The following is a 24,971-nucleotide window of genomic DNA, read 5'->3' on the forward strand; positions in this document are numbered from 1 at the left end:
GTGAGACAACATAAAAAGGTAATTTCCAGACTGTGTTGGAGATAAGAGTGGAGTGTTGTGGAAACAAAGAGAAAGAACCCAGAAAGACAGGAACTGCTTAACAGCAAATAGGAAGTTCTACTACCACAGACTTGGGAAGGAGTACGCTGAGCAAATATGGCCATGCTGTGGTTATACTCAATTCCTGCCTGGTTGTCTTTATGTCCATGCAAAGCCCAACAGAAACTGCTGACAAAGGTATTTTTGTCTTGATGGTCTAGCTCCTTTACCTGGGGCAATAGTAGATTTCATTTGCAATGCTTTATTCACATCTATGGCATAAAACTAGGTGTATCTGGCCCAAGTCTTTCTACAATCTTATTTATCAGGTTGAGCATCCTTTATCCAAAATGCTTAGGACCAGAAGTGTTTTAGATTTCAGATTTTTGGGGCTTGGGAATATTTGTATCAGACTTACTGGATGAACATCCCTTAACTGAATATCTGATATCCAAAATGTTCCAACAAGCATTTCCCTTTGACTGTCATGTTAGAGCTCAAAAAGATTTAGGTTTTGGACCGTTTTGGATTTTTGGATTTGGAACGCTCAACTCGTAGTACTTTAGATTCAGACTGATGAGTTTAAGACAGTTTTATCCATTTTAAAGAGTTTGCTAGTCTGTGTTGAAGAAACTATGTAGGAAAAAACTATGTATAACAACCATAAAGCAAACTTGTCATTTGCTGCTACCTAGACTTTGACATTGTCTGTAATATCATTGTCTGTACCACATTCTATCCATAAATGAAAGTATTGTGGCCGGAGCAGTGGCTCACGCTTGTTATCCCAGCACTTCGCGAGGCTGAGGTGGGTGGATCTGTTGAGGCCAGGAGTTTGAGACTAGCCTGGGCAACATGGCAAATGTGGTCTCTACAAAAAACACAAAAATTAGCTAGGCATGGTAGTGCACACCTATAGCCCTAGTTACTCAGGGGTGTTGAGGTGGGAGGATCGCCTAAGTCTGTGAGGCACAGGTTGCAATGAGCTGAGATTGTGTGCCACAGTACTTACTCCAGACTGGGCAACAGAGTGAGACCCTGTCTCAAAACAAAACAAAAAAGAACATATTGCACATAAGAGAAGAATTTTCCTGGGCACATAATGGAGAGCACAGAGTATAACCAAACACAGATAGTTCGCAATTGCAAAGGCACGTAATTGTCACCCATTCTCAACTTGCATAGATGAAATTAGTATTCACTAAGGATTCCTTGCTGCTTACAGCTTCCCAGGTTAAAATGCAGACAGTTGTGGAATAAGAAATCATTGAGTAGGCTGGGCACCGTGGCTCACGCCTGTAATCCCAGCACTTTGGGAGGCCAAGGCAGGCGGATCACAAGGTCAAGAGATCGAGACCACCCTGGCCAACATGCTGAAATCTCGTCTCTACTAAAAATACAAAAATTAGCTGGGTGTGGTGGTGGGTGCCTGTAGTCCCAGCTACTCAGGAGGCTGAGGCAGGAGAATCGCTTGAACCCAGGAGGCTGAGGCAGGAGAATTGCTTGAACCCAGGAGGCAGAGGTTGGAGTGAGCTGAGATCGTGCCACTGCACTTCAGCCTGGGCAACAGAGAGAGACTCTGTCTAAAAAAAAAAAAAAAAAAAGAAAGAAAGAAATCATCGAGTATAGGAGTTTGTGTTCATTTACATCTTTGCCTAGTCCAAGTGCTCCTGGTCAATTATACACTGTATCAAAGAAAGAAAAACGTAACAAATAGGTGGAGACTCCAGTGATAGATTTGTTTTGCTTGTTTGTTCCTCCTTTGAGCGACATAAGGAAGCGTCACGTTCGATCACCAGAGGTCATTCTCGCACCACTAGATGGAAGACTTGGCTGCTCTCCACTCTTTGAATATTTACATTGTGTCAGCAGCGGCTTTAGTTCTTCACCAAAAGATCTCCTAAACTGGAAAAGCAAAATCCTACTCCACCCTTGAGAGGACCAACTTGGGAGAATTCCTCTTGTCAAGCTCTAAGGGCTCTGCAAGAAAAGATGCTGCTGCTAGCCATGCATGGGAAACCATTGAGTGGATGGACTTAGGGCTGTTCTGCGGGTAAGGCTGCAGAGGTTCAAATCTCTGCTCTGCTAGTTACCCGGTGTGTGCGCTTGCCTGTGTCATATAACCTCTTTGTTCCTCGGTTTCCTTATAGGTTACATGGAGATAATATAAACGTTCACCACATATGATGTAAGGATTGAATGAGTTAAAATCTGCCTATAAAGTGCTTAAAATATTTCCTGGGGCCGGGCGCGGTGGCTCAAGCCTGTAATCCCAGCACTTTGGGAGGCCGAGACGGGCGGATCACGAGGTCAGGAGATCGAGACCATCCTGGCTAACACGGTGAAACCCCGTCTCTACTAAAAATACAAAAACTAGCCGGGCGAGGTGGCGGGCGCCTGTAGTCCCAGCTACTCGGGAGGCTGAGGCAGGAGAATGGCGTAAACCCGGGAGGCAGAGCTTGCAGTGAGCTGAGATCTGGCCACTGCACTCCAGACCGGGCAACAGAGCGAGACTCCGCCTCAAAAAAAAAAAAAAAAAATTTCCTGGGACATCGTTAAACATTCAGTAAATGTTAAGTGTTTTTGTATTAAGGTTTTGTCTTGTTACACTTTATAAATAATTTAGTCAGTTTAGTCAGCTATAGATAACTAAATAACCTTGTGTCAAGTAAAGGTATTTATTAGAGACAATGTTTATACATTAATTAATTAATTAATTAATTAATTAATTTTTTGAGACAGAGTCTTGCTCTGTCACCCAGGCTGGAGTGTAGTGGCATGATATCGGCTCACTGCAACCTCCATCTCCCAGGTTCAAGTGATTCTCCTGCCTCAGCCTTCTGAGTAGCTGGGATTACAGGTGCCCACCACCATGCCCAGCTAATTTTTGTAGTTTTAGTAGAGATGGGGTTTCACCATGTTAGCCAGGCTGGTGTCGAACTCCTGACCTCAAGTGACCGGCTTCCAAAATGCTGAGATTAGAGGCATGAGCCACCATGCCCAGCCTGTTTATACATATAAAAACAATATTTCATAGGTCCAAATGGGCCAGGGAATGTCATTGTTGACTTTGTTTCGAGAAACTTCACTGGATATTGTTGCTGTTTGAGAACAGCTCTGATCAAAAAGCATTCTTTCTGCATCCACTTAATTTACTCCTTTGAAATGCCACTAAAATTTTTTCTAAGGCTATGGAGCAATTTGGGAAGCCAAAATTTCTTTTTCAATGTTTGAGTTTCATTTCTCCACACTTTTTCGGAGTTCCAAAACCATATTTTGATTACTGACACCCAAACTATAAGAGAAGAACCAGTGCCAGAGGTAATGACTCTGGATTTGACAACTTTTAGTCCAAGTTGACTCTGAATATGTGTTTGATACTTTTAAGAAAGTAATTCAAGCACTCTTAGGAATTTATGTGCACATAGTACCACATTTATGAAACTGAAGCCTCCTAGTGGTACCTAGATCCTTGTTAAATGTGCATAAATGACAAAATTACACACAAAATCATCAATGTGAGGTTTTATGTCCCCAGGGATTACTTTGTCATCCTTTTCTTTTGCCCAGAAAAACATTTAGGAGGATATATTTTTAAATTTCATATTTAATTTACTACAGTTACAGATTTTTAAACATATTTAAGTGTTTAAGTGCAGCTTACAAATCTGACTCTTCTGTTTACAAATCACTTTACGTGTTTAAGGAAAACAATAATAAACTATCACTTGCCTGACAAAGATTTCCTCATTGAGACTTAACACTTGACCGGGTGCAGTGGCTCATGCCTGTAATCCCAGCGCTTTGGGAGGCCAAGCGGGGAGGATCACTTGAGCTCAGGAGTTTGAGACCAGACAGACTGGGTAACATTGTGAGACCCTGTCTCTATGAAAAAAATTGTTTTATAAAAAAGACTTAAAACTTAAGTAAGGCTGGGTGCCGTGGCTTACGCCTGTAATCCCAGCACTTCGGGAGGCCGAGGTGCGCAGATCACTTGAGGTCAGGAGTTTGTGACCCGCCTGGCCAACATGGCAAAACCCTGTCTCCACTGAAAATACAAAAATTAGCTGGGCGTTGTGGTGCACACTTGTAATCCCAGCTACTCAGGAAGCTGAGGTAGGAGAATTGCTTGAACCTGGGAGGCAGAGGTTGCAGTAAGCTGAGATTGCACCACTGCACCCCAGCCTGGGCAACAGGGGGAGACTCCATCTTAAAACAAACAAACAAACAAACTTAAGTAAGTTTTTATAAACCTAAGGAATTAAACTTATACAACTGGTGGATATCTTAAAATTCTCTTAAGTGTTTTAAAAATGTTTACAAAATTCATATGATTTCAACTTAAAATCTCAGTCTACAATCATTACTCATTTATACATTTTAAATTTAAAACATAATTAGTCTGTTAAAATCTCTACTATGCTAAATTCTCCTGAACACAAGTATACACAGTTTGTTTCTAAACTTAACTCAAAAAAACAAACATTTTAGAAGAGAACGCAAAGTGGGCCTGCGATACCAGGGTGAGTTTTCTTATGTCTTTCTTATATCTGCCTGCAAGGTTGGGTCCTTTTTTTTTTGAGACAGAATTTCACTCCTGTTGCCCAGGCTGGAGGGCAATGGCACGATCTCGGCTCACTGCAACCCCCTCCTCTCGAGTTCAAGCGATTCTCCTGCCTTAGCCTCCCGAGTAACTGGGATTACAGGCACCACCACCACGCCTGGCTAATTTTTGTACTTTTAGTAGAGACGGGGTTTCACCATGTTGACCAGGCTGGTCTTGAACTGCCGACCTCAGGTGATCCATCCACCTAGGTCTCCTAAAGTACTGGGATTACAAGGGTGAGCCTCTGAGCCTAGTCAGTTTCTTTTCTTTTTTTAAATATTTGCTTTGTCATTGTCTCCAAAACACAGGTTATGCCGTGGTGGCGTGACAATTATTTTGAGCTGAAGCTATTTGAGAATGAGCAGATGTGGGAAGAAACTTTTTTTTTTCTGGATTCCCTTGAAAGTGGAGACTCTCAAAAGAACTCAACGGTCATAAATTCCAGCCCTGAGAGTTTCATAACCAGGGAAGATTGGTTCTTATTACTGGAGGCAAGTCAACACTGGGATTAAGAGATCACCCAAATAGACATTGACACAAAATTATCATATCTTCCATCTGGTCTTCTAAAAGCCCATTTATCTTTCCTAAAAGTCATTGGTTTTCCCCTAAGTTGTCTTTCTCTCCCTCTTGTCCATGAAGACGGTATATAAGCCCCAAATTCTAAGCAACATTTTGAGTCACGTTTGTTTTTTTTGTTATTGTTTGTTTGTTTTTTGAAACGGCGTTTTGCTCTTGTTGCCCAGACTGGAGTGTAATGGCTCGATCTCAGCTCACTGCAACCTCCGCCTCCTGGGTTCAAGCGATTCTCCTGCCTCAGCCTCCTGAGTAGCTGAGATTATAGACATGCACCACCACATCCGGCTGACTCGCATTTTTTTTCTGTGTTCACACACACACACACATGTAAATACAAATTTACAAATTTATATATATAAATAGTATATAATAAGTATACAAATTTATATATACATATACATTTGTCTTTTTGCTTTTTATCTGTCTTTTGTGAGTTTAATTCACAAGACCTAAGTGGGTGGAGGAAAAGATTTTTTCTCCTTGACACCTATCAACCATACTTAGCCAACATAGCTATTTGACATATTTGTTTACTGCTTCCTTTCCTCTCTAGGGCCATTCCTATTTTTGTACAAAAATACTGTTATTTTCCCATAAAAATGTACTTAGATCTCATTGGCCACCCTCTCTTTTCACTCTTCTTTGCAGCAGCTTTCTGTAGCCTCTGACTTCAATTTCTCTCCTTCCTTTCTCTCTGAAACTCCCTCTAAACAAGCTTTGACACCCTCCCTCCCACTGAAACTGTTCTGGCTGGGCACAGTAGTACATGACTGTAGTCCCAGTTACTCAGGGGATTGAGGTAGAAGGATTGCTTGAGCCCAGAAGTTTGAGGCCAGCCTGAGCAGTGTGGTGAGACCCCCATGTCAAAACAGAAGCAAAACAAACAAACAAATAGACACTGTTCTGTTTATTGTTTATCTCCAGCATCTATAACAGTACCTGGGCATGTCATAAGTGCTCAGTTTATGTTTATTAAGTTCTGTTTCTGAATATTTTTTATGTTCTTCCTGTTTGTTAGAATTGCATTTTGTACAGAAATTTGAACGACATTTGAGTAGATTCCAAGGCTTTGGGAAGTGTCACCATTCTAGTACTAAGGCTGTGTTAACCACAGATATAATGGCAGATTATACAGTTTGCCAAATAATATTATGTGTGCCTTCCAAGGCACCAGGCTGTCATCACCACATTGAATCTTGTGAAATAGCTTAAGAGGCAGGTGGTCATTCTCTGTCACTTACTGATTTATCTATATGAACCTTGTTAGACATATGTCCCGAGCCAAGTTTTGCTTAAATCTCTGCCCTATGCCTATTGATGGGAGTTTTTATTCCCACCAATATGGGGGGGCCTGCAACTTAAACTGACAAAAGACAGGTAACAGGTGACAAGATGAATTTGTATTCTTGTATGTACACAGTCCCACAGTATTTACTCCATTACTGTGTATAGCATAAAGCATCCAAATTATTATTATTATTGTTATTATTATTATTATTATTATTAAGATGGAGTCTTGCTCTGTCTCCCAGGCTGGAGTACAGTGGCACGATCTTGGCTCACTGCAACCTCTGCCTCCTGGGTTCAAGCAGTTCTCTGCCTCAGCCTCCTGAGTAGCTGGGATTACAGGCATCTGCCACCACATCTGGCTAATTTTTTTGTATTCTTAGTAGAGGCGGGGTTTCACCATCTTGGCCAGGCTGGTCTTGAACTCCTGACCTCATGATCTACCCATCTTGGTCTCCCAAACTGCTGGGATTACAGGCATGAGCCACCGCGCCTGACCAAACCATCCAAATTAAAACAGGATCAACGTTTTGAAGGGAGTTACACGTGTGTGTGTGGGTGTGTGTGTGTGTGTGTATTTTTTGACATGGTACGCTTCATTGTCCAGGCTGGAGTGGTGGCACAATCTTGGCTTACTGCAACCTCTGCCTCCCCAGCTTAAGCAATTCTCCTGGTCTCAGCCTCCCAAGTAGCTGGGACTACCCGGCCGCACATGTGTATTAAATGATAGCTATTGGCCAGGCACGGTGGCTCACGCCTGTAATCCTAGCATTTTGGGAGGCCAAGGCGGGTGGATCACCTGAGGTCAGGAGTTCGAGACCAGCCTGGCCAACATGGTGAAACCCCATCTCTACTAAAAATAAACAAATTAGCCAGGCATTGTGACGGGTATCTGTAATCCTAGCTACTCAGGAGGCTGAGGCAGGATAATCACTTGAACCCGGGAGGTGGAGGTTGCAGTGAGCTGAGATCACACCACTGTACTCCAGCCTGGGCAATGGAGCGAGACTCCATCTCAAAAAAAAAAAAAAAAAAAAAAAAAAGATGGCTACTATATAAATAAATACAAGTGAGCATATGTGATAAGTTAAATTTTGCTAGGATCCCTCTCCCATGCTAATCACCAAAGGAAATGTAAATTATACAAAGGTAGGGACAATGTTTTGCTCATGACTGTGTCAATATATAATATACAAATAATACCTTAGTATTCTGGGACTCAGTATTCATTGTTGAATGAGAGAATGAGAATCTTGGTAATGCCAGCACTTTCTTTCTGCTCAGATGCAGATCCCACTCTAACCTATCCTGTTCACAACTAATTCCTAGACTTTTTAAGATGCAAAATCTTAAAGAGAGAAGTGGAGAGATTTTTTGTCAAAAGTGATATGTAATAAAGAGTACAAAAAATAATAAAAGAGAGGAGAGGGTGTAAAAACTGCTCTTGCTATGAGTAGAAGAAATCTATTTTGGGGAGGGTAGATAAAGGGACTTATTTATTTAAAGACTCACTAATTTTCATATTTTTGGTAGAGATGAGCTTTCCCATGTTGCCCAGGCTAGTCTCGAACTCCTGACCTCAAGGAATCCACCCTCCTTGGCCTCCCAAAGTGCTGGGATTACAGGCATGAGCCACCAGAGCCCGGCCATAAGGGGACTTCAGAAAGCCTTCTGAGAATGTGGGAGATGAGAGTGAACGTTAGGAGGAAGAAAGAAGATGAAAGGGGGATCAAAACATCTGGCTGGGGGTTCTAAATTGGATTGGGCATCTAATTGTTTAATGCCTTTCAAGGGATAAGATAAATAAATGGCATTCTTTTCATTTAAATTTACTTGCTTTTGTCCATTCAGTTGTGCTTTTTCTTTTCTTTTCTTTTCTTTTTTTTTTTGAGACAGAGTCTCGCTGTCTCCCAGGCTGGAGTCCAGTGGCTCCATCTTGGCTCACTGCAAGCTCCGCCTCCCAGGTCCACGCCATTCTCCTGTCTCAGCCTCCCGAGTAGCTGGGACTACAGGCACCTGCCACCACCCCCGGCTAATTCTTTTGTATTTTTAGTAGAGACGGGTTTCACTGTGTTAGCCAGGAGGGTCTCGATCTCCTGACCTTGTGATCCGCCTACCTTGGCCTCCCAATGGATTGCACTTTTTCAAATGAGACTCCCCTCCAGGCTAAACGTTTCTCCTTTTGGGCTATAGAAGAAAGACCTGAGCTCCTCAGTGACAGGGAGCGTATCTTCTTTATTTTGTATTCCTGGGACTAGCAGAATGTCTGCCAAAGAGCTGAAGGGTCATGTTTCAGTTTTTGGAAGAGAACTCAACTTGAGCCTCACATCTATTGGACAGAGTGGGCTTATCTTGGCCCTCCAGGCGAAGTCAGCTGAAGGCCATGGTGGAGACCCAACTGGTTCTTCTAGTCTTCTTCTAGTTTATTAGTTTTGCTAAACTTAGCTCTTCATAACCTTCAACAAATTCAAGGTTTTATTGTGGTATAATTGATTTGCAATAAACTGCACATACTTAAAATGTACAATTTGATGAGTTTTATATGTGCGTAATTGTGAAACCAACAGACAGTTAACATAGCATCACCTCCAGGAGTTTCCTCATGGTGGCTTTATTTCAAGGTTTTATTATCTAGAGATAAAGAGATAAGGAAGAAGACAGATGAAATAGGATTCTTCACGAGTTGATAATTGTTGGAGCTGGGTGACGAGGATTCAATGATTCATTGTTTGAAACTGTTTTTATATATGTTTGAATAAATTCATTTATATATATATATTTTTTTTTTTAGAAAAAACTTCAATATGTTAATTCCTATTGATGATAGAGGCCACTGGCTCCTGTTTAAAAAATTCAGGAAATGAGGCCGGGCTCGGTGGCTCAAGCCTGTAATCCCAGCACTTTGGGAGGCCGAGACGGGCGGATCACGAGATCAGGAGATCGAGACCATCCTGGCTAACACGGTGAAACCCCGTCTCTACTAAAAATACAAAAAACTAGCCGGGCGAGGTGGCAGGCGCCTATAGTCCCAGCTACTCGGGAGGCTGAGGCAGGAGAATGCTGTAAACCTGGGAGGCGGAGCTTGCAGTGAGCTGAGATCCGGCCACTGCACTCCAGCCTGGGCGACAGAGCAAGACTCCATCTCAAAAAAAAAAAAAAAAAAAAAAAAAAAAATTCAGGAAATGTGCATGGTCAGATACTTCTCCCCAACAAGGTTTGGGGAAGCATTATGAGCGAATTTAATACCCTCTCCCATGTCAACTAAATTAGTCATGCATGAAAAGATATGGGAATTATTTGGGTGGGTCCTTGAGATCTGAATTTTTTTTTTTTTCTTTTTGGAGATCGAGTCTCGCTCTGTCACCCAGGGTGGAGTGTAGTGGCATGACCTTGGCTCACTGCAACCTCTGCCTCCCGGGTTCAAGCAATTCTCCTGTCTCAGCCTCCTGAGTAGCTGGGACTACAGGTGCATGCTGCCACGCCCAGCTAATTTTTTGTATTTTACTAGAGATGGGGTTTCACCATGTTGCCCAGGCTGGTCTCAAACTTCTGAACTCAGGCAATCCGCCTGCCTCAGCCTCCCAAAGTGCTAAGATTACAGGTGTGAGCCACCGCACCTGGCCAGGTCTGAAGTCTTCAAAGAATTCAAGCATTATGGCTTTGGCTAAAAACCAATTCATTTATTATTCATTTTGATGGGAGGTCTCATTCTGTCACTCAGGCTGGCGTGCAGAGGTACAATCTTGGCTCCTGCAGCCTCAATCTCCTGGGCTCAAGGAATTCTCCTGCCTCAGCGTCCCGAGTAGCTGGGACTACAGGCACATGCCACCGTGCCTGGCTAATTTTTTACATTTTTTTGTAGACACGGGGTTTCACTATATTGTCCAGTCTAGTCTCAAACTCCTGGGCTCAAATGATCCTCTCACCTTGGCCTTCCAAAATGCTGGGATTACAGGCATGCGCCACTGCATCCAGCCCAGATATTTTAAATGTATATTTATATATAATCTTTTTAAAAACTCATACACGCTAACATTCTATGCACATTTCTGCATTTTGCATTTTCACTCATACATCTGGAAGATATTTCTATAACAGTACGTATAATTAAAAAAAAAAAATCTCATTTTTTAAACAGCTGCAAATAATTCTAGCAAATGAATGCATAATTGATCTAACTAATCTCCTGTGGATAGACATTTAATAATTGTTTGCTACTGGAGTCAGTGTACCTTTATACATATGCCTTCATGTACCCGTGCATTTATATATGCAAGATACATTTATAGAAGTGGAATTGGTAGGATTACATTTATAAAATGTATCAATCTTTTTTTTTTTTTTTTTTTTTTTTTTTGAGACGGAGTCTCGCTCTGTCACCCAGGCTGGAGTGCTGTGGCCAGATCTCAGCTCACTGCAAGCTCCGCCTCCCGGGTTCACGCCATTCTCCTGCCTCAGCCTCCCGGGTAGCTGGGACTACAGGCGCCCAACACCTCGCCCGGCTAGTTTTTTGTAGTTTTTAGTAGAGACGGGGTTTCACCGTGTTAGCCAGGATGGTCTCGATCTCCTGACCTCGTGATCCGCCCGTCTCGGCCTCCCAAACTGCTGGGATTACAGGCTTGAGCCACCGCGCCCGGCCATGTATCAACCTTTTAAAAGTACTTGCATCAAATGGTTTCTTACATTTTTAAATCCGACAATTATTGCCAAATTGCTCTGTATCATGTCTGTGTGTGACAATTTACAATCCCGCTAATGATGTATGAAACCATTTGATTCTGTACACCCTTAATGAAACAGTGTGTTCCTTACACTTTTTACGTGTACCCAACTCTTCAGTCACAGTGGGGTTTCAATATGGTCTTAATTTACATTTATCTTTTTATGAGACAGGTTGAGAATCTTACCATAGGAACTATTTGTATTTCCTTTTCTGAGAACTATCTGTTCACGACATTTGCCATTATTTTTCCTTGGGCTTGTTATTCTTTTTGTTCTTGATTAATATCTGGTGGGATATTTATTCCCACTTTTTCATTTGGACTGTTGAATTAGCTTGTCTACTTCTAAAAAAATTCTACTTTCATTGGGCTAAGTTATATTTATGTTTTAATTTAAGAAAAACTGACATTTCACTGTCTCTTCCTGTATGAGAACAGGGCATATCTTTCCATTTATTCAAGACATAAAGTGGGTTTAAACAGGTACTTTTTTTTTTTTTTTTTTTTGAGACGGAGTCTTGCTCTGTCGCCCAGGCTAGAGTGCAGTGGCTGGATCTCAGCTCACTGCAAGCTCCGCCTCCCGGGTTTACGCCATTCTCCTGCCTCAGCCTTCGGAGTAGCTGGGACTACAGGCGCCCGCCACCTCGCCCGGCTAGTTTTTTGTATTTTTAGTAGAGACGGGGTTTCACCATGTTAGCCAGGATGGTCTCGATCTCCTGACCTCGTGATCCGCCCGTCTCGGCCTCCCAAAGTGCTGGGATTACAGGCTTGAGCCACCGCGCCCGGCCTTTTTTTTTTTTTTTTTTTTTTTTTTTGAGACGGAGTCTCGCTCTGTCACCCAGGCTGGAGTGCAGTGGCCGGATCTCAGCTCACTGCAAGCTCCGCCTCCCGGGTTCCCGCCATTCTCCTGCCTCAGCCTCCCGAGTAGCTGGGACTACAGGCGCCCGCCACCTCGCCCGGCTAGTTTTTTGTATTTTTTAGTAGAGACGGGGTTTCACGGTGTTAGCCAGGATGGTCTCGATCTCCTGACCTCGTGATCCACCCGTCTCGGCCTCCCAAAGTGCTGGAATTACAGGCTTGATCCACCGCGCCCGGCAAACAGGTACATTTTAAAAAGATGGCTACTTGTGGAGTCCAAATTGAGAAGGGCAAGAATGAAAGCAGGAAGACCAATTAAGTGGTCCTGCAGTGGCCCAGGAGACAGAGCTTAGGCTAGGGTTGGGGGTGGCCAGATTTGAGATCTGTCCTCGAGGAAGTACTAATTAAACTTTCTCATGGATTGGACATGGGAGTAAGACAAAGGGAAGACTAAGGATGATGCCTAGGTTTTCAACTTGAGCCCCTGAGGGACTAGTGTTGCTATGAGATACCGGAGACAGAAAGAGATCCTAGAAGAAGGCTTGCTTAGAAGCAAAGTCCCCAAGCCTCAAACTCCAGGGAGACTGGCCACAGAAGCTCTTTCAGTGGCAACACAACCAACTGGAATCACAACAAGCCAGGGCCTCCACTAACCCGTGTGGTACCTTGGTGTGAATTTAAAAATGGTGGCTTTTCTGGGAAGACAGAGGCCCAAAGGTACACTCGGAGAGGAGTATGTGAGTTGAGCTTTAGTCCCTACTTAGTCTCTTGACTGGGTGCTCCTGTGCTATGAGCAACCTGCAGGACCAGACCTGGAAGCCTTGGAACAAACCTCTGACTGGGGCATCTGACTCATCCACTCCTATAAAGTATTATCCTGCTCCTTAAACTGACCCCAAAATGGGCCCTGACTCTAGTGTTCTGCTTCTCAGCTAGATCCTCATTTCTACCTATTTAGAGATCTTCCAGTTACAGTGAATCTGACTGCTGCCTGCTTATGCATTTCGGCAGTTGCCTTGCCTCTCCTAAACCTTGAATATAGTGCATAGAATAAAATATAAGCCTTAAGTCATCTTGGTTACCATAAATCTCAGAATGATGCTTTTTTGATACTTAAGCAATTCCTATTGCCCAATTTGAAAATGTCCGGGTCCATTTGAAAACAGACCAGTTAGCTGCATAGAGCAGCAAGTTGTAAGTTGCATCTGAAAGAGTACTGGCTTCAAACCATTCTGATTCTGAGTCATCTGTTTGGTGCTCTGACTTTGATCCCAGCCTCCAGCCTCTGGGTCCCCCTGGTCTAGGTGACACCTCTCCAAACAGTGTTGAGCTTAATCCTCAAAGGCAGAGGACAGAGGCAGATTCTGAAAAACTCTGCGTTCAGTCTGACATTCCCTGTTCTTTTCCTGCACCTTCCCCATGAAATAGCAGACTCGAAAATAATTACTCATGCCCTCATGACTGACTACCCCAACCCAGGGGGCTCTCCCTTCCTTAATCCCCTCCATTTTAGTTATACCATGGGGACTTCAGGTGGGCTGCAGGAGTAAATGCTGGTCCACATTTCCATCAGTCCTTGCTAGGGGCAGTGTTACACTACTTGGTAATTGATAATTCCCCACTCCAGGTGCACAGTCCCCTCTCCCCAACTGAGCTAAGATGTAGGCTAGTGATGATTTCATGCCCAGCCCAACTATGAATCAGCTGCTTCCAGTTAATCATTCCTCCTCGTACCCACCAGGAGAAACAGTAACAACTGAGGCAAGAATGCAAAGCCACAACCTTAAAGAAAAGAGACACATTGTTCCATCTGATCTACTGACAGCTAAGACAGTCACTCCATGGAATACACAGGAGATTCCCAGGCCGCTGCTAGGGCTCATTTTGTTCTTGTCTTCCCTATGACTTTGCTCAGGATTACGCTATCAGCAACTTCATCCTCCAGCTCTCTCCATCCTCCTATCAAAGCCTCAGGGACATAGAAAGAAGCTTACCTTCGTAAAATGTGCCAGGACCTCCGTCCTTAGATAAAAGACGACTATGCGAAAAGAAATTATTTCATTCCACTATGTTCCATTTGATTTCTGCTTTGCTTAAAAGCAGAAACAACCATGGCTTGAGATGCTTCTAGTTGTTTCATGGAGAATTGGGACTATTTCCCCGACAAGCCCTGCTCTTCACTCCTCTTTGCTTCTTCCCTTTTTGCCTCCTTGGACTCGAGAGGCGACCATGAGTGGTGAAATTTCTGACAATAGAACACCAGGCAGGTGCAGCTCTTGAAGCACCAAGACTGGCTCAAGAGATTGTAAATGAATCTGTCAAGTGCATGCGCCACTGATGTTCAGTCAGGAGAGCTTCCATTTGTTAAAAATATAAAGGACATTCCTATCATCAAGCATCACAATTAGGCAATCTCAAAGAAAACAATGTTAGCGCTACTTGGCCTATGTTATATGCTCTAAGAAAGTATTTTAGAAAAGTTTTTTTTCTTTTAACCAAAAATTACTGAAGGATCAAACATGTTCTCTTTCTTGATGTCTTTAGCTCGTAAAGTCGTTTTGGGAACTTCGTGAATCTGGCAAATAAAATAAAACACCAATGAAATGCTGAGAAATGATTATTTCCCTTATGTATTTTAGCGGCCTCCAGGCAGACCTGATAAATATTCAGCGAGTGATTAGCTGGTGCATCCCCACCTGCGTCCTTTGCATAGCCATGCCCGCTACGCTTTCACAGGCAGTTTTACTTGGTAATTTACAAATGCACTGGCTGCACTCTGCACCTGACAGTATTGCAATAATTAGCCTGGGATGCAAAATGATTTCTAAATTAAGGCCCTAGACTTGCAAAATCAAGAAAGCCTGATAATCAACATCATCGTTCTGATGGCCAGTGAATAACGGGATAAATACCTAAGACAAGTCCTTTAACCATCCCACGTGGTGATAAATCCCTGACGTACAAATTAAAAGTCTCTACGACACGCAGGTGAAATACGGTATAGGTCAAGAAGAGACGGTAGGGGAAAGGGTCAATGCTTAATTAGTTAAAAATCGCTCTCTTCCTCCTGTAGGAAGGTCTAGAGCCTGTGTCTTTTAGGGTACACGTGATGAAAGCGACATTTTGGCCAGGTGAAACCTCAAGCTGGTACAGGCTGCTAACACACGGGCGTCGTGCCCTGGAGACATCGGGCGTCCTGAAGATGGGGAAGGGACTCCCTGTTGCGTGTGCTCAGGGGTTGGGTGAGCACCGGGCGGGAGGCTCCGGGGCAGAGGCTGTGCGTGGAGCCCACTCCGGAACGCGGGCTCCTCTCGGCCCGGCACGGACGGCGCAGGACTCCGAGACCGTCGACAAGACAGAGAGAGAGCGGGAGTGGGAGGAGGAAGACGGGGAGAGGAGGAGGCCGGACAGCAGGAGCGGAAGAAGAGGAGGAGAACTGAGACGGAGGAGGGCGAGAGGGAGGAGAGCCGGGAGCAGGAAGGGAGGAAAGAAAAAGGCGGCGGAGGAGCGCGGACCCGCCACTCCCGCCCTCCTCCCCCGCATCCCCACTCGGGCTGGCCCTCCCCGGGCCGCCGCCGCTCCCTCTCCCTGTTCAGTCTTCCCAGCACCGCCAGGCGCTCTCTGCCTCCTCCGCACTCGGCGCGGCCCGCTCGGCGCCGCCGCCGCCGCCCCCCCGCGCGCTCCCGGCCCGCGCGCCCCCGCCGCTCTCGTCCGCGCGCCGCCTCGCGCTCGGGGCATGCGCGGTGGGCGGCGCCGCTCCGGGCCGCCTCTGCCGCCGCGAGTAGGAAGCGCGAGCGCCGGGCGCCGGGCTGTCAGTGAGCCTGGGGCCAGCGGGCGAGCCAGCGGCTCTGGCTCGGGCTCCGGCTCCCGCTCTCGCTCTGCGCCGCACCGGCCTGACTCTCCCCGGTCCCCGCCGCGCCCCCTCGCCGCGTCCTCGGCCACCGGCCCGCGCCCCCCGCCGGGGGTCGCCCCGAGCCCGCACCTCTCCGCCGCCGCCCCCGCCCACCCGGCCCTCCGCGGCCGCAGCTCCCCGGCGGAGGCAAGAGGTGGTTGGGGGGACCATGGCTGACGTTTTCCCGGCCAACGACTCCACGGCGTCTCAGGACGTGGCCAACCGCTTCGCCCGCAAAGGGGCGCTGAGGCAGAAGAACGTGCACGAGGTGAAGGACCACAAATTCATCGCGCGCTTCTTCAAGCAGCCCACCTTCTGCAGCCACTGCACCGACTTCATCTGGTAGGTGCCGGGCCGGGCACCCCTGCCCCGCTCCTCCCCGCCTCCGGGTCCCGGCCCCCGGCGCGCCGGCAGGTTCCGCCCCGGGGCTGGCTCACTCCGAGAACTTGGAACCGGCGGGAGTCCGAACTCTCGCCCGGAGTGACACGCGCTCCCGGCCCTGACACCGGCGGGCAGGACTCCCGGGACGTCGCCGTCCCGCCACACACACCCCCTGGCGCGGGAGGGAGGCTGGCCTCGTGCGGTGGCGGCGGGGATCCTTCTCCGGGCCGGGCCCCTCACCTCCCCGGGGGCGCCCACCGGCACGCACCCAGCGGAGCGGCCGCTTGCCGGGGTGGGAGCCCAGTGGACAGGGGAGGAGGAGAGGCCCGAAGGAGCGAAGGTTCCCGGAGAAACGCGTCCCAGAGTAACGGGGGAGCGGCGGCGATTGCGCTGCGCGGTCCAAGTTGCTGGCGAGCCAGGCTGGGCGCGTTCGGGGGGGTGTGTTTGTGCTTCCCATCGGGCTGGACCGCGCTGGAATCTTGGGCCCCTGCCTACTGTAGGCTGCGTCTACTGGGCACGGACAGACTTTGACTTTTCTGAGTGAGCAGAGAGAGAGAGAGAGAGAACAAACTGTTGAAAGCTTGCAGTGGGGGAGGGAGAGTTCGAGCAGGCAAATGGCACAAGGGCAGAGGGACTCATTTAAAATAGACCCTGTCGGCCAGGCGCGGTGGCTCACGCCTGTAATCCCAGCACTTTGGGAGGCCGAGGCAGGCGGATCACTTGAAGTCAGGAGTTCGAGACCAACCTGGCCAACATGGTGAAATCCCGTACTAGTAAAAGTACAAAATTTGCGGGCGTGGTGGCAGACGCCTGTAATCCCAGCTACTCGGGAGGCTGAGACAGGAGACTCGCTTGAACCCGGGAGGCGGAGGCTGCAGTGAGCCGAGATCGGGCCACTGCACTCTAGCCTGGTCGAGACAGAGCGATACTCCGTCTCAAAAAAAATTAAAATAGACCCTGTCAACACGAGATTAGACCTGTAACCCTGTTGATGAGGACAGAGGCCTTATTTAAGAAAAATAATATAAGGGCCAGAGGTGTCAGAGATCAGGTAATCAATGAATTCAGGCATTCTTAACTCGAAGGATTCTTGGGGGCTTATGGAGAATCAATACATAGAAGGGCTTCAGGTGTCTCTGAACCCTGTAAAACTGGGTGAAATTGTGTTTGTGAATCTTTTTGCTGGTGAGAATTACAGCTTTCATCTGATTCTCAAAAGTGTGTGACCCTTCTTCCCAGCTCCCCGTCACCACACAAAAGTTTAGAAAGCTGGAACTAAAGGAGCTCTAGGTCCTCTAGTTAGAGCAGCAGTAGTTTGGTTTTTCTCTTAGGTTGCCGGATGCCCTGACTCTTCTACCTCTTCTTTGTCGTGTAGCAAGTTCCTGACAAGACAGCTATGGCTAGGGCTCCCTCCCCTTCTAGGCCAGGGGGAGCTGCCCAGGGTGGCAGTCACGGAGTGAATCCCGCCACCAGCCAGCTGTGTGGCACAGGTATCTTGGGCCACTAGAGTGAACATAATATGGATGGCTCTGTCTGAATCCATCACACCTGGGAAAAAACATCCCAAAGGTCAGGTCCCATGATCGTGGTGCTAATAAGGTGTTTAATTTTTCCTTTCCTTTTTAGACATCTGCTCCCAAGTACACTTTTATGAAAAGCACAGCCACCTCTATGAATGATTTCCACTGTCTAGTCAGCATATGAAGCGATTGTGCTCAAAGCAGTAGGTAATCGTAGATAAGGCTATTTAAAATACAATTTCGAAGCATCAGGGCAAAGAGAATATTGCATTTGGTTAAGAGGAGGTGGTCAACTGTGAGAGTCCATTGAAAGGGAACAGACTGCTGGTGACTTTTGCAGGAAGTGGGAGAGTTAGAAAGGGACTTGCAGCCGACCGAGGCTAGTTAGTGTCTTTCCACTATCAGTTGCCCTTGAAGGATCAGCCCTTGATGAGCTGAAGAGGCGCTCAGGTCACCAGCAGTTTTGTGAAGTGGAAAAGAAAGGCCCCCCTGAGTATCCCTGCAGCTCTCTGCATTTAATTGTAAACGAACCAATTGGAAGTCCCAGGAAACCATCTGCAGGGATTGTCTTTTTCAGTTTGCTTTCGTTATTGTTTCTACGGGGTCCTTGATTTACAAGTTTATTTCAATATTAAATCACTGATATTTTTAAGTGAAATGTTTAGAGTTAATTATGGTTTTTGGTGAGGGGGGATGACTCTAAGTTAATTTTAAAAGTATGTGAAATACTTTGTGCATTAAACATTCTTTGTGAAGCAAGAGGTAATGACGCTCAGCCTTCTGAAGAAATGTTAATGCAGTTAATCCTAGTAGAACAATACCTGCAATTGAATGTCCATGTCAGGGTTCTCTGCTTACAGGGTAAATTCTCTAAAGTCATTTACAAGAACAAAATACCCTCCGTATGTGCTTTGACTGCTGTCGGTTCTCAGTAGAAATTAGATCATGGTAATCTCAAATGCAAACAATAGGAATGATATTTTCTAGGTTCTGGTTCCTTAAGCCAAAATTAAATGTTAAAAGCGATGCCGTTTGGCAATTTCTAGACACATAATACTTTAAACAAATGCATAATAAGTAAGCCCACTTTGTTGTCTTTAGGGAGGAAAAAAACCCAATTTTCATTTGATCTTCAGGAACAAAATTAAGTAACTTCCTTTTAAAATTTTAACCATAAACTCTTGTTACTTGAATATTGTAGCCAACAAGTTTGAATATACAGTCATGTTCTTGTGTTGAAATTTAAGTATCGATAACATAGTATAAAAAATTGGAAAGAAGCTTGATATATTGGAATAGTTCAGTGATCCTTTATAGGCAAGATTTTTTTTCCCCTCAAGGTTGAATTTACACAGTAATCTGACTAGATATTTAGGTATGTTTTTTCTATTAAGTCATGGGGTTTCACGTACAAACCTTTAGTAGTGGAGTACTTGGTCACATAACTTGTTTAAAATATGCTATCCAACACAAAATATGTTAAGAGATTTTGTTTTTGTTTTTGTTTTTCAGGGGATTTGGGAAACAGGGCTTCCAGTGCCAAGGTAAGCTGCCACTGTTGATTTTATTTTCAAGCACAACATGAAATAAGCATTCCAAACAAGAACAGTATTTCGAGTCATCTTTTCTTTCCAATGAAAAAAAGGTTATTTAGATAATATTTTTGAAATATGAGGGCTGTAAATTTGGCCCTTAAATAATTTGAGCCTACTAATCTGCATATAGAGCTGCCTTTTTCTCATTGGGGAAAAAAAAAAAGCCTTCCTGTAATTTTATTTTTTGCCGAGAACATTCTTGTCAGAAACTGCTGTCTTTGTGTGGGTGTTGAGAAAAAAATGGAATCACTTTGTATTCAAGTGGCTTTTCTTCCTTGTTCTTCCTCTTTGTTTTTATTCTTCATCGCTTTTACTTATGTATTGGAGTTGGACTCACTGCATCTAATTTTAGGCCACATTTCATTCTAGTAAGGGTTTGTTTTGTTTAGATTACCAGTTGTTATCCAGAACAAAGTTTGCATGTTTTAAAGTTTTTTCGATGACTTGATGATGACTGATTTCTATGGTTTGACTACGTGGCATGCTTTTCTTTAAGCTTATATATCTGACAACACGTGATACCAGCCATCACATACAGAAAGGAATCCATTTGCTTCCCCCTCTGATCTGTAATTATATTCCACACACATCAAATATCTAACTTTTTGTACTCTCCATTCTATTTGGTTTGACTTTTCCTTTTTGAAGAAACCCACTTTATAGATCGAGAAGGCATCACAGCCTCATTAGCTAACTTTTCTGGCTCTCCTGCTCATTGTCTGTGTTGTGTTTATTTAGTTCTGGTTCCATTTCCCATCTGGGCATAGATTTATTATTAGGGCAAGCAGAAAGTACATTCTAGCCTGGAAAATATTATCCTAACACTGTTTAATATTAAGTGCATTAGAGAGAAAGGCACTGTGTACTTTCTTACAACTTTGAGGTTGTGCTAGCTAGTAAATTGGTTGCCTTTTAAAAACTTCTTCAAATTTGTGAACTTGTTTCTTATATACATTTTCTTTTTTTTTTTTTTTTTTTTTGAGACGGAGTCTGGCTCTGTCGCCCAGGCTGGAGTGCAGTGGCCAGATCTCAGCTCACTGCAAGCTCCGCCTCCCGGATTCCCGCCATTCTCCTGCCTCAGCCTCCCGAGTAGCTGGGATTACAGGCGCCCGCCACCTCGCCCGGCTAGTTTTTTGTATTATTTTTTTAGTAGAGATGGGGTTTCACCGTGTTCGCCAGGATGGTCTCGATCTCCTGACCTCGTGATCCGCCCGTCTCGGCCTCCCAAAGTGCTGGGATTACAGGCTTGAGCCACCGCGCTCGGCTCTTATATACATTTTCTAAACATATTTTAGATGGGAGTATTTTATGGTATGATTATTCATTTAATATTCTACCTTTCTCCAAGCACATCTTTCTCCAAGATGTGCTTAAAACCCCTACTGAGTATATCATTTTCAGAGTTACATTTGAAAATCAAGGAATATTCCTTTTAAAGAGAATAAAGAGAAAGATGTGTTATACCAGTCTCTACAAAAGATGAAAGGAAAATGTAGCTCTTTCTAGTTCTCAAAGTTGTGGGCCTGAACTTTGTAGGTGAGATTTGAGCCTAGGCTTGAACATGACTTTAGGGAGTTTAAAGATGTAAGATTCTGGGCCAATGTGATGACATCTGTTATTTTTGGTGATATTTTTGGTTTGGGTGGGGACTTATATAAATCTATAAGAAAATTTTTGTACTGAATCTTCTCAGTACTACTTGTCTGGGAGAAAGTGGTTATCTTGTTCTAAAACTTTTATCATTTTCTGCATAAATAAAAAGTAAGGTTGATTAGAATAAGGTTGGTTCCTCTTAGACCTGCTCATCTGAGCAGATTCTGTTGTGGAAATCCCAGTGGCCATATTACTAGGCTCCAGGGGGTTTTACATGGTTTGCCCCAGAGCGTCTCTGGAACTTTTAGTGGATTAGCAGATTAATAGTCTCATGGCAGCGTAACTCCCTTTTACCTAAATTATAAAAGTGAAACCCATAAACATTTCAAACTGTATAAAATAAAAAGTGAAATTGATTCCATTCTCTTTTCCCACCTCCAAGGATAGCTTCTGTTTGAGACAACCATTCATTCACTCACTCACACATACTTAGTTTTTAAAAGGAGATCAACGTTTTATACCACTTTGCAACTTGCTTTTTTCACTCAGCAGTAGATGGTGGATATTCTTCCACATCAAAGCATCAGTTCTGCCTTACTCTGCTTAGTGGCTGCATGTGTGGATGTATCCAATTTATTCACCCATTCCTCTATTGAGGGGTATTTTGGGACTCAGTTACTACTAGTACAAATACCTTTGTCAAGAGCATTATTGGACACTAGTATAGGTATTTCTACAATAGATAGTCAGAAGTGTGTATGTGTGCATCTTAAATGTTAATGGGTACTGCTAAATTACTCGTCAAAAGAGTTCCAGTGCACATTTTTTTTTTGTGTGTTAATGGGACTGCCCCTTCAGTTTTACCAGTGAAGATATTAGATAATGTACATCTTTTACATATTTTACCAATCTGGTAGGTGAAAAGGGGCCCCTCTTTTAGATTTCCATCTCCTGCATTCTGGGTGAGTGAACATTTTTTTTTCAAATGTGTTTTAGCCATTTGTGTTGTGTGAATTGCCTTACTTTACGTAATATTTGAAGCTCTGGATTTACAAACTAGATAAATTAGAGAAGTGACTATGTGCTTTCTATATAGTGCTTTGCTTTGGTGAAGAATTTAACCTCAGATCTCTTTAAATAATGAATTACCCTACTGCATTTACAAATTATAGTTCACAGAAACTTTTTCCAATAGTATACATTTATTTGTAACATGCTGTCTGCTTGTTATATTTTGTTTACTGCGTCTCCTTTATATTTGACTTCTAGTAGGCATATGCTAGTCCATTATATTTTGTTGTTTGTTGTAACTTAATTAAGAAGGATGTGTTACCTTGGGATGATGCTTTTAATCCCACAAATATAGTTATCTAGCATTTTCTGTTTTGGCTCTTACCTCAAAATTAATCTTTCCATTATCATCTGACCATTGTAGAGTGTTTAAGTTTTCTTTTAATGCACTCATTTTTTTATTTTCTTGGTTTTGTTTGATAGAGCATCATTCTTCTGCGGGAGAATAACTCATTCTCACTCATACCTTTGGCAACACACCCTCTGGAAATGACAGCTGGAGTTTGAAACTGCTTTTTGTATTCCTCATACATCAGAGTACTTTTACACGATGAGGCACTGCTTTCTATCTACTAGTATGTAGTGTGTTGCTTTGGTTAGTAGGTAAAATATCTGCAGCAAGCATAGTTTTTCTTCCTTTCTTTAACTAGAGAGGTGTGTATGCTCCCGGTGACTCACATATTCATGCAGTAAGTAATATAGCTTTAGATCCAAAATATTTATCTTCATTTTACTTAGTAAATGATGAGTAGGTATTTGAAGACTAAAGAAATAAGTGAGTTTTAGTCCTTAAAACTGAGTTTGTAATTTATGCCGTTTAGAGAGTGGCATTTTACAAGCGTGTGAAACACTACGGTTATTTCTACTTTCATTTAGGTTGTATCTTGAGGAAGAGAAGGACGTTTCTCTGGAGACAGACTTATTGGCTTATTCCCCTTTTCCCTTCATGGACTCTGTACCATTCTTCTTTACGTTGCAGTATAGGTGTGCAACCCTGAAAACGGATATTACCAGGGCAAGTAACACAAGAAACCATTTTCAGAATTTGCTGCCTGAAATGGTGAAACCAAGGGCCATTCTTCTGGGGAGGAGAAAGATGAATGTGTAGTAGATTTCCAAGTAGGAAATACTTTTCTTAAGGTCCTCAGAGATAAAGACAAGCGTGTTCCTTCGCAGCTCTGAAGTGACCCTTTTTACATGACTTGGAGTTGCCTTCTTATTTTTGGCTGAATGTTTTTTGCTTGATGTATTCCTAGCACTCCTTTCATCTCCATAAGACTAGCAGAGATCTAGTCCTTGCCCATGTTTTCTCCTGTCTCAGATAAAGGAGAAGATGACAGGGGAGTAGATTTGTGTGGTATGAACATTGATGAAGTTGAATGTCAAGTCTGGAAGGTCTGTTTCCAGTTGGTAGTTTCTGTCTTGCACTGGCTACTTCCAGAGTCACAGAGAACAGAGCAATCCACTCTACTGCTCAAATGCACTCTTCCTCTGGGGCAGTGGAGCTGAAACAGTGTTATCTACTGCTTTCAGTACTGGAAAAGGGAAAGCCAACTCCATTTTATCCCCCTCCTTAGGTGGAGCAACACCCATGCACTTCTCTAATTACAGTGGTAGAAACAGCCTCTCAAAATGGGACCTGCTTATTTCAAATGCCAAACAGTTACATAGTTTGTTACATCTGCCTAACCTCCCCTTGTTTTCCCTAATTTTTTTTTTTTTTTTTTTTTTTTTTGCTATTCTTTGTCTTTTAATATCACACATTAAAATGTACTACAAACCCAGGCTCTTTGAGGAAGCATAAGAGACAGCATGAGAATTAAGCTCTGCCAATAACCATGACCAACAGGAGCCTGTTGTCCCTGAATGATCATCACTGGATTTTGAGTGGTCTGCTGGGAAATAATTCACATTTTTGTGCTTTCAATGATGCCACTAAGAAGTTGTTTTGAATCTTGAGTCATTTCCCTGCTAAGAACACAACACATACTGTACTTCGTCTGTGACTACAGCCGAAGCTCTGCATTTTTCAGTGTTAAGGGTTAAAAAATCAGCTACTCTGCTGGGCACGGTGGTTCACGCCTGTAATCCCAGCACTTTGGGAGGCTGAGGCGGGCGGATCACGAGGTCAGGAGATTGAGACCATCCTGGCTAACACGGTGAAACCCCATCTCTGCTAAAAATACAAAAAATTAGCCGGGCGTGGTTGTGGGCGCCTGTAGTCCCAGCCACTCGGGAGGCTGAGACAGGAGAAGGGCGTGAACCCGGGAGGCGGAGCTTGCAGTGAGCCAAGATCGTGCCACTGCACTCCAGCCTGGATGTCGAGCGAGACTCCATCTCAAAAAAAAAAAAAATCAGCTACTCTTCCCCTTTGATATTTTGTTTGAAGGCCTGGTTCAGAGAAGATATTTCCATTGGCTCATCTGAGCAGGGTGGTGGTTTCTATTCCTTCTATAAGAATGAAACTTGGTGTTTAAGGGAAGAAAAAAAAGAATGATTCTCCTCTTGGCTGTGTGAACTGAAAGATTCTAGAAAACAAAACTACTTTAGGAAGGTGGTCTTTAAACAGAAAGGGGGCAGTAGTGATTGAGTCATCAGCCTTTCAGAAAAGGGATGCGCAGTTGTCTTCATCTGCCACGGTGTTCTGAGAGCTGAGTTGTGTGGACACCAAGTACCAGGAGATAGGAGACTGAAGTCCGAGTTGGGCAGAACCATGAGGTTGGCCAACTTGAGCAGGGGATCTGTCCTCCCTACGTACTGCACTGACCACTGCTTACACTGTGTGGCCTGTGGCTGCCCGCTGGTTTTCAAAGTTATGGGTTTCAAAGC

At 44.2% G+C, this 24,971-nt stretch overlaps 1 protein-coding gene across 1 annotated transcript in view; it reads left to right on the top strand.

The window, feature by feature from the left end:
• The first annotated feature begins 15,871 nt into the window (after window positions 1-15,871).
• Window positions 15,872-24,971, top strand: part of PRKCA (protein kinase C alpha) — a 518,814-nt gene continuing 509,714 nt past the window's right edge. The window contains exons 1-2 of the mRNA XM_010379985.2: window positions 15,872-16,324; window positions 19,396-19,427. Of these exons, the coding sequence (XP_010378287.1) occupies window positions 16,152-16,324; window positions 19,396-19,427 (205 nt within the window). The 5' untranslated portion in view covers window positions 15,872-16,151. The remainder of the gene's footprint in view (window positions 16,325-19,395; window positions 19,428-24,971) is intronic.

The sequence above is a fragment of the Rhinopithecus roxellana genome, chromosome 19, assembly GCF_007565055.1.
Source record: "Rhinopithecus roxellana isolate Shanxi Qingling chromosome 19, ASM756505v1, whole genome shotgun sequence".
Lineage (NCBI taxonomy): Eukaryota > Metazoa > Chordata > Mammalia > Primates > Cercopithecidae > Rhinopithecus > Rhinopithecus roxellana.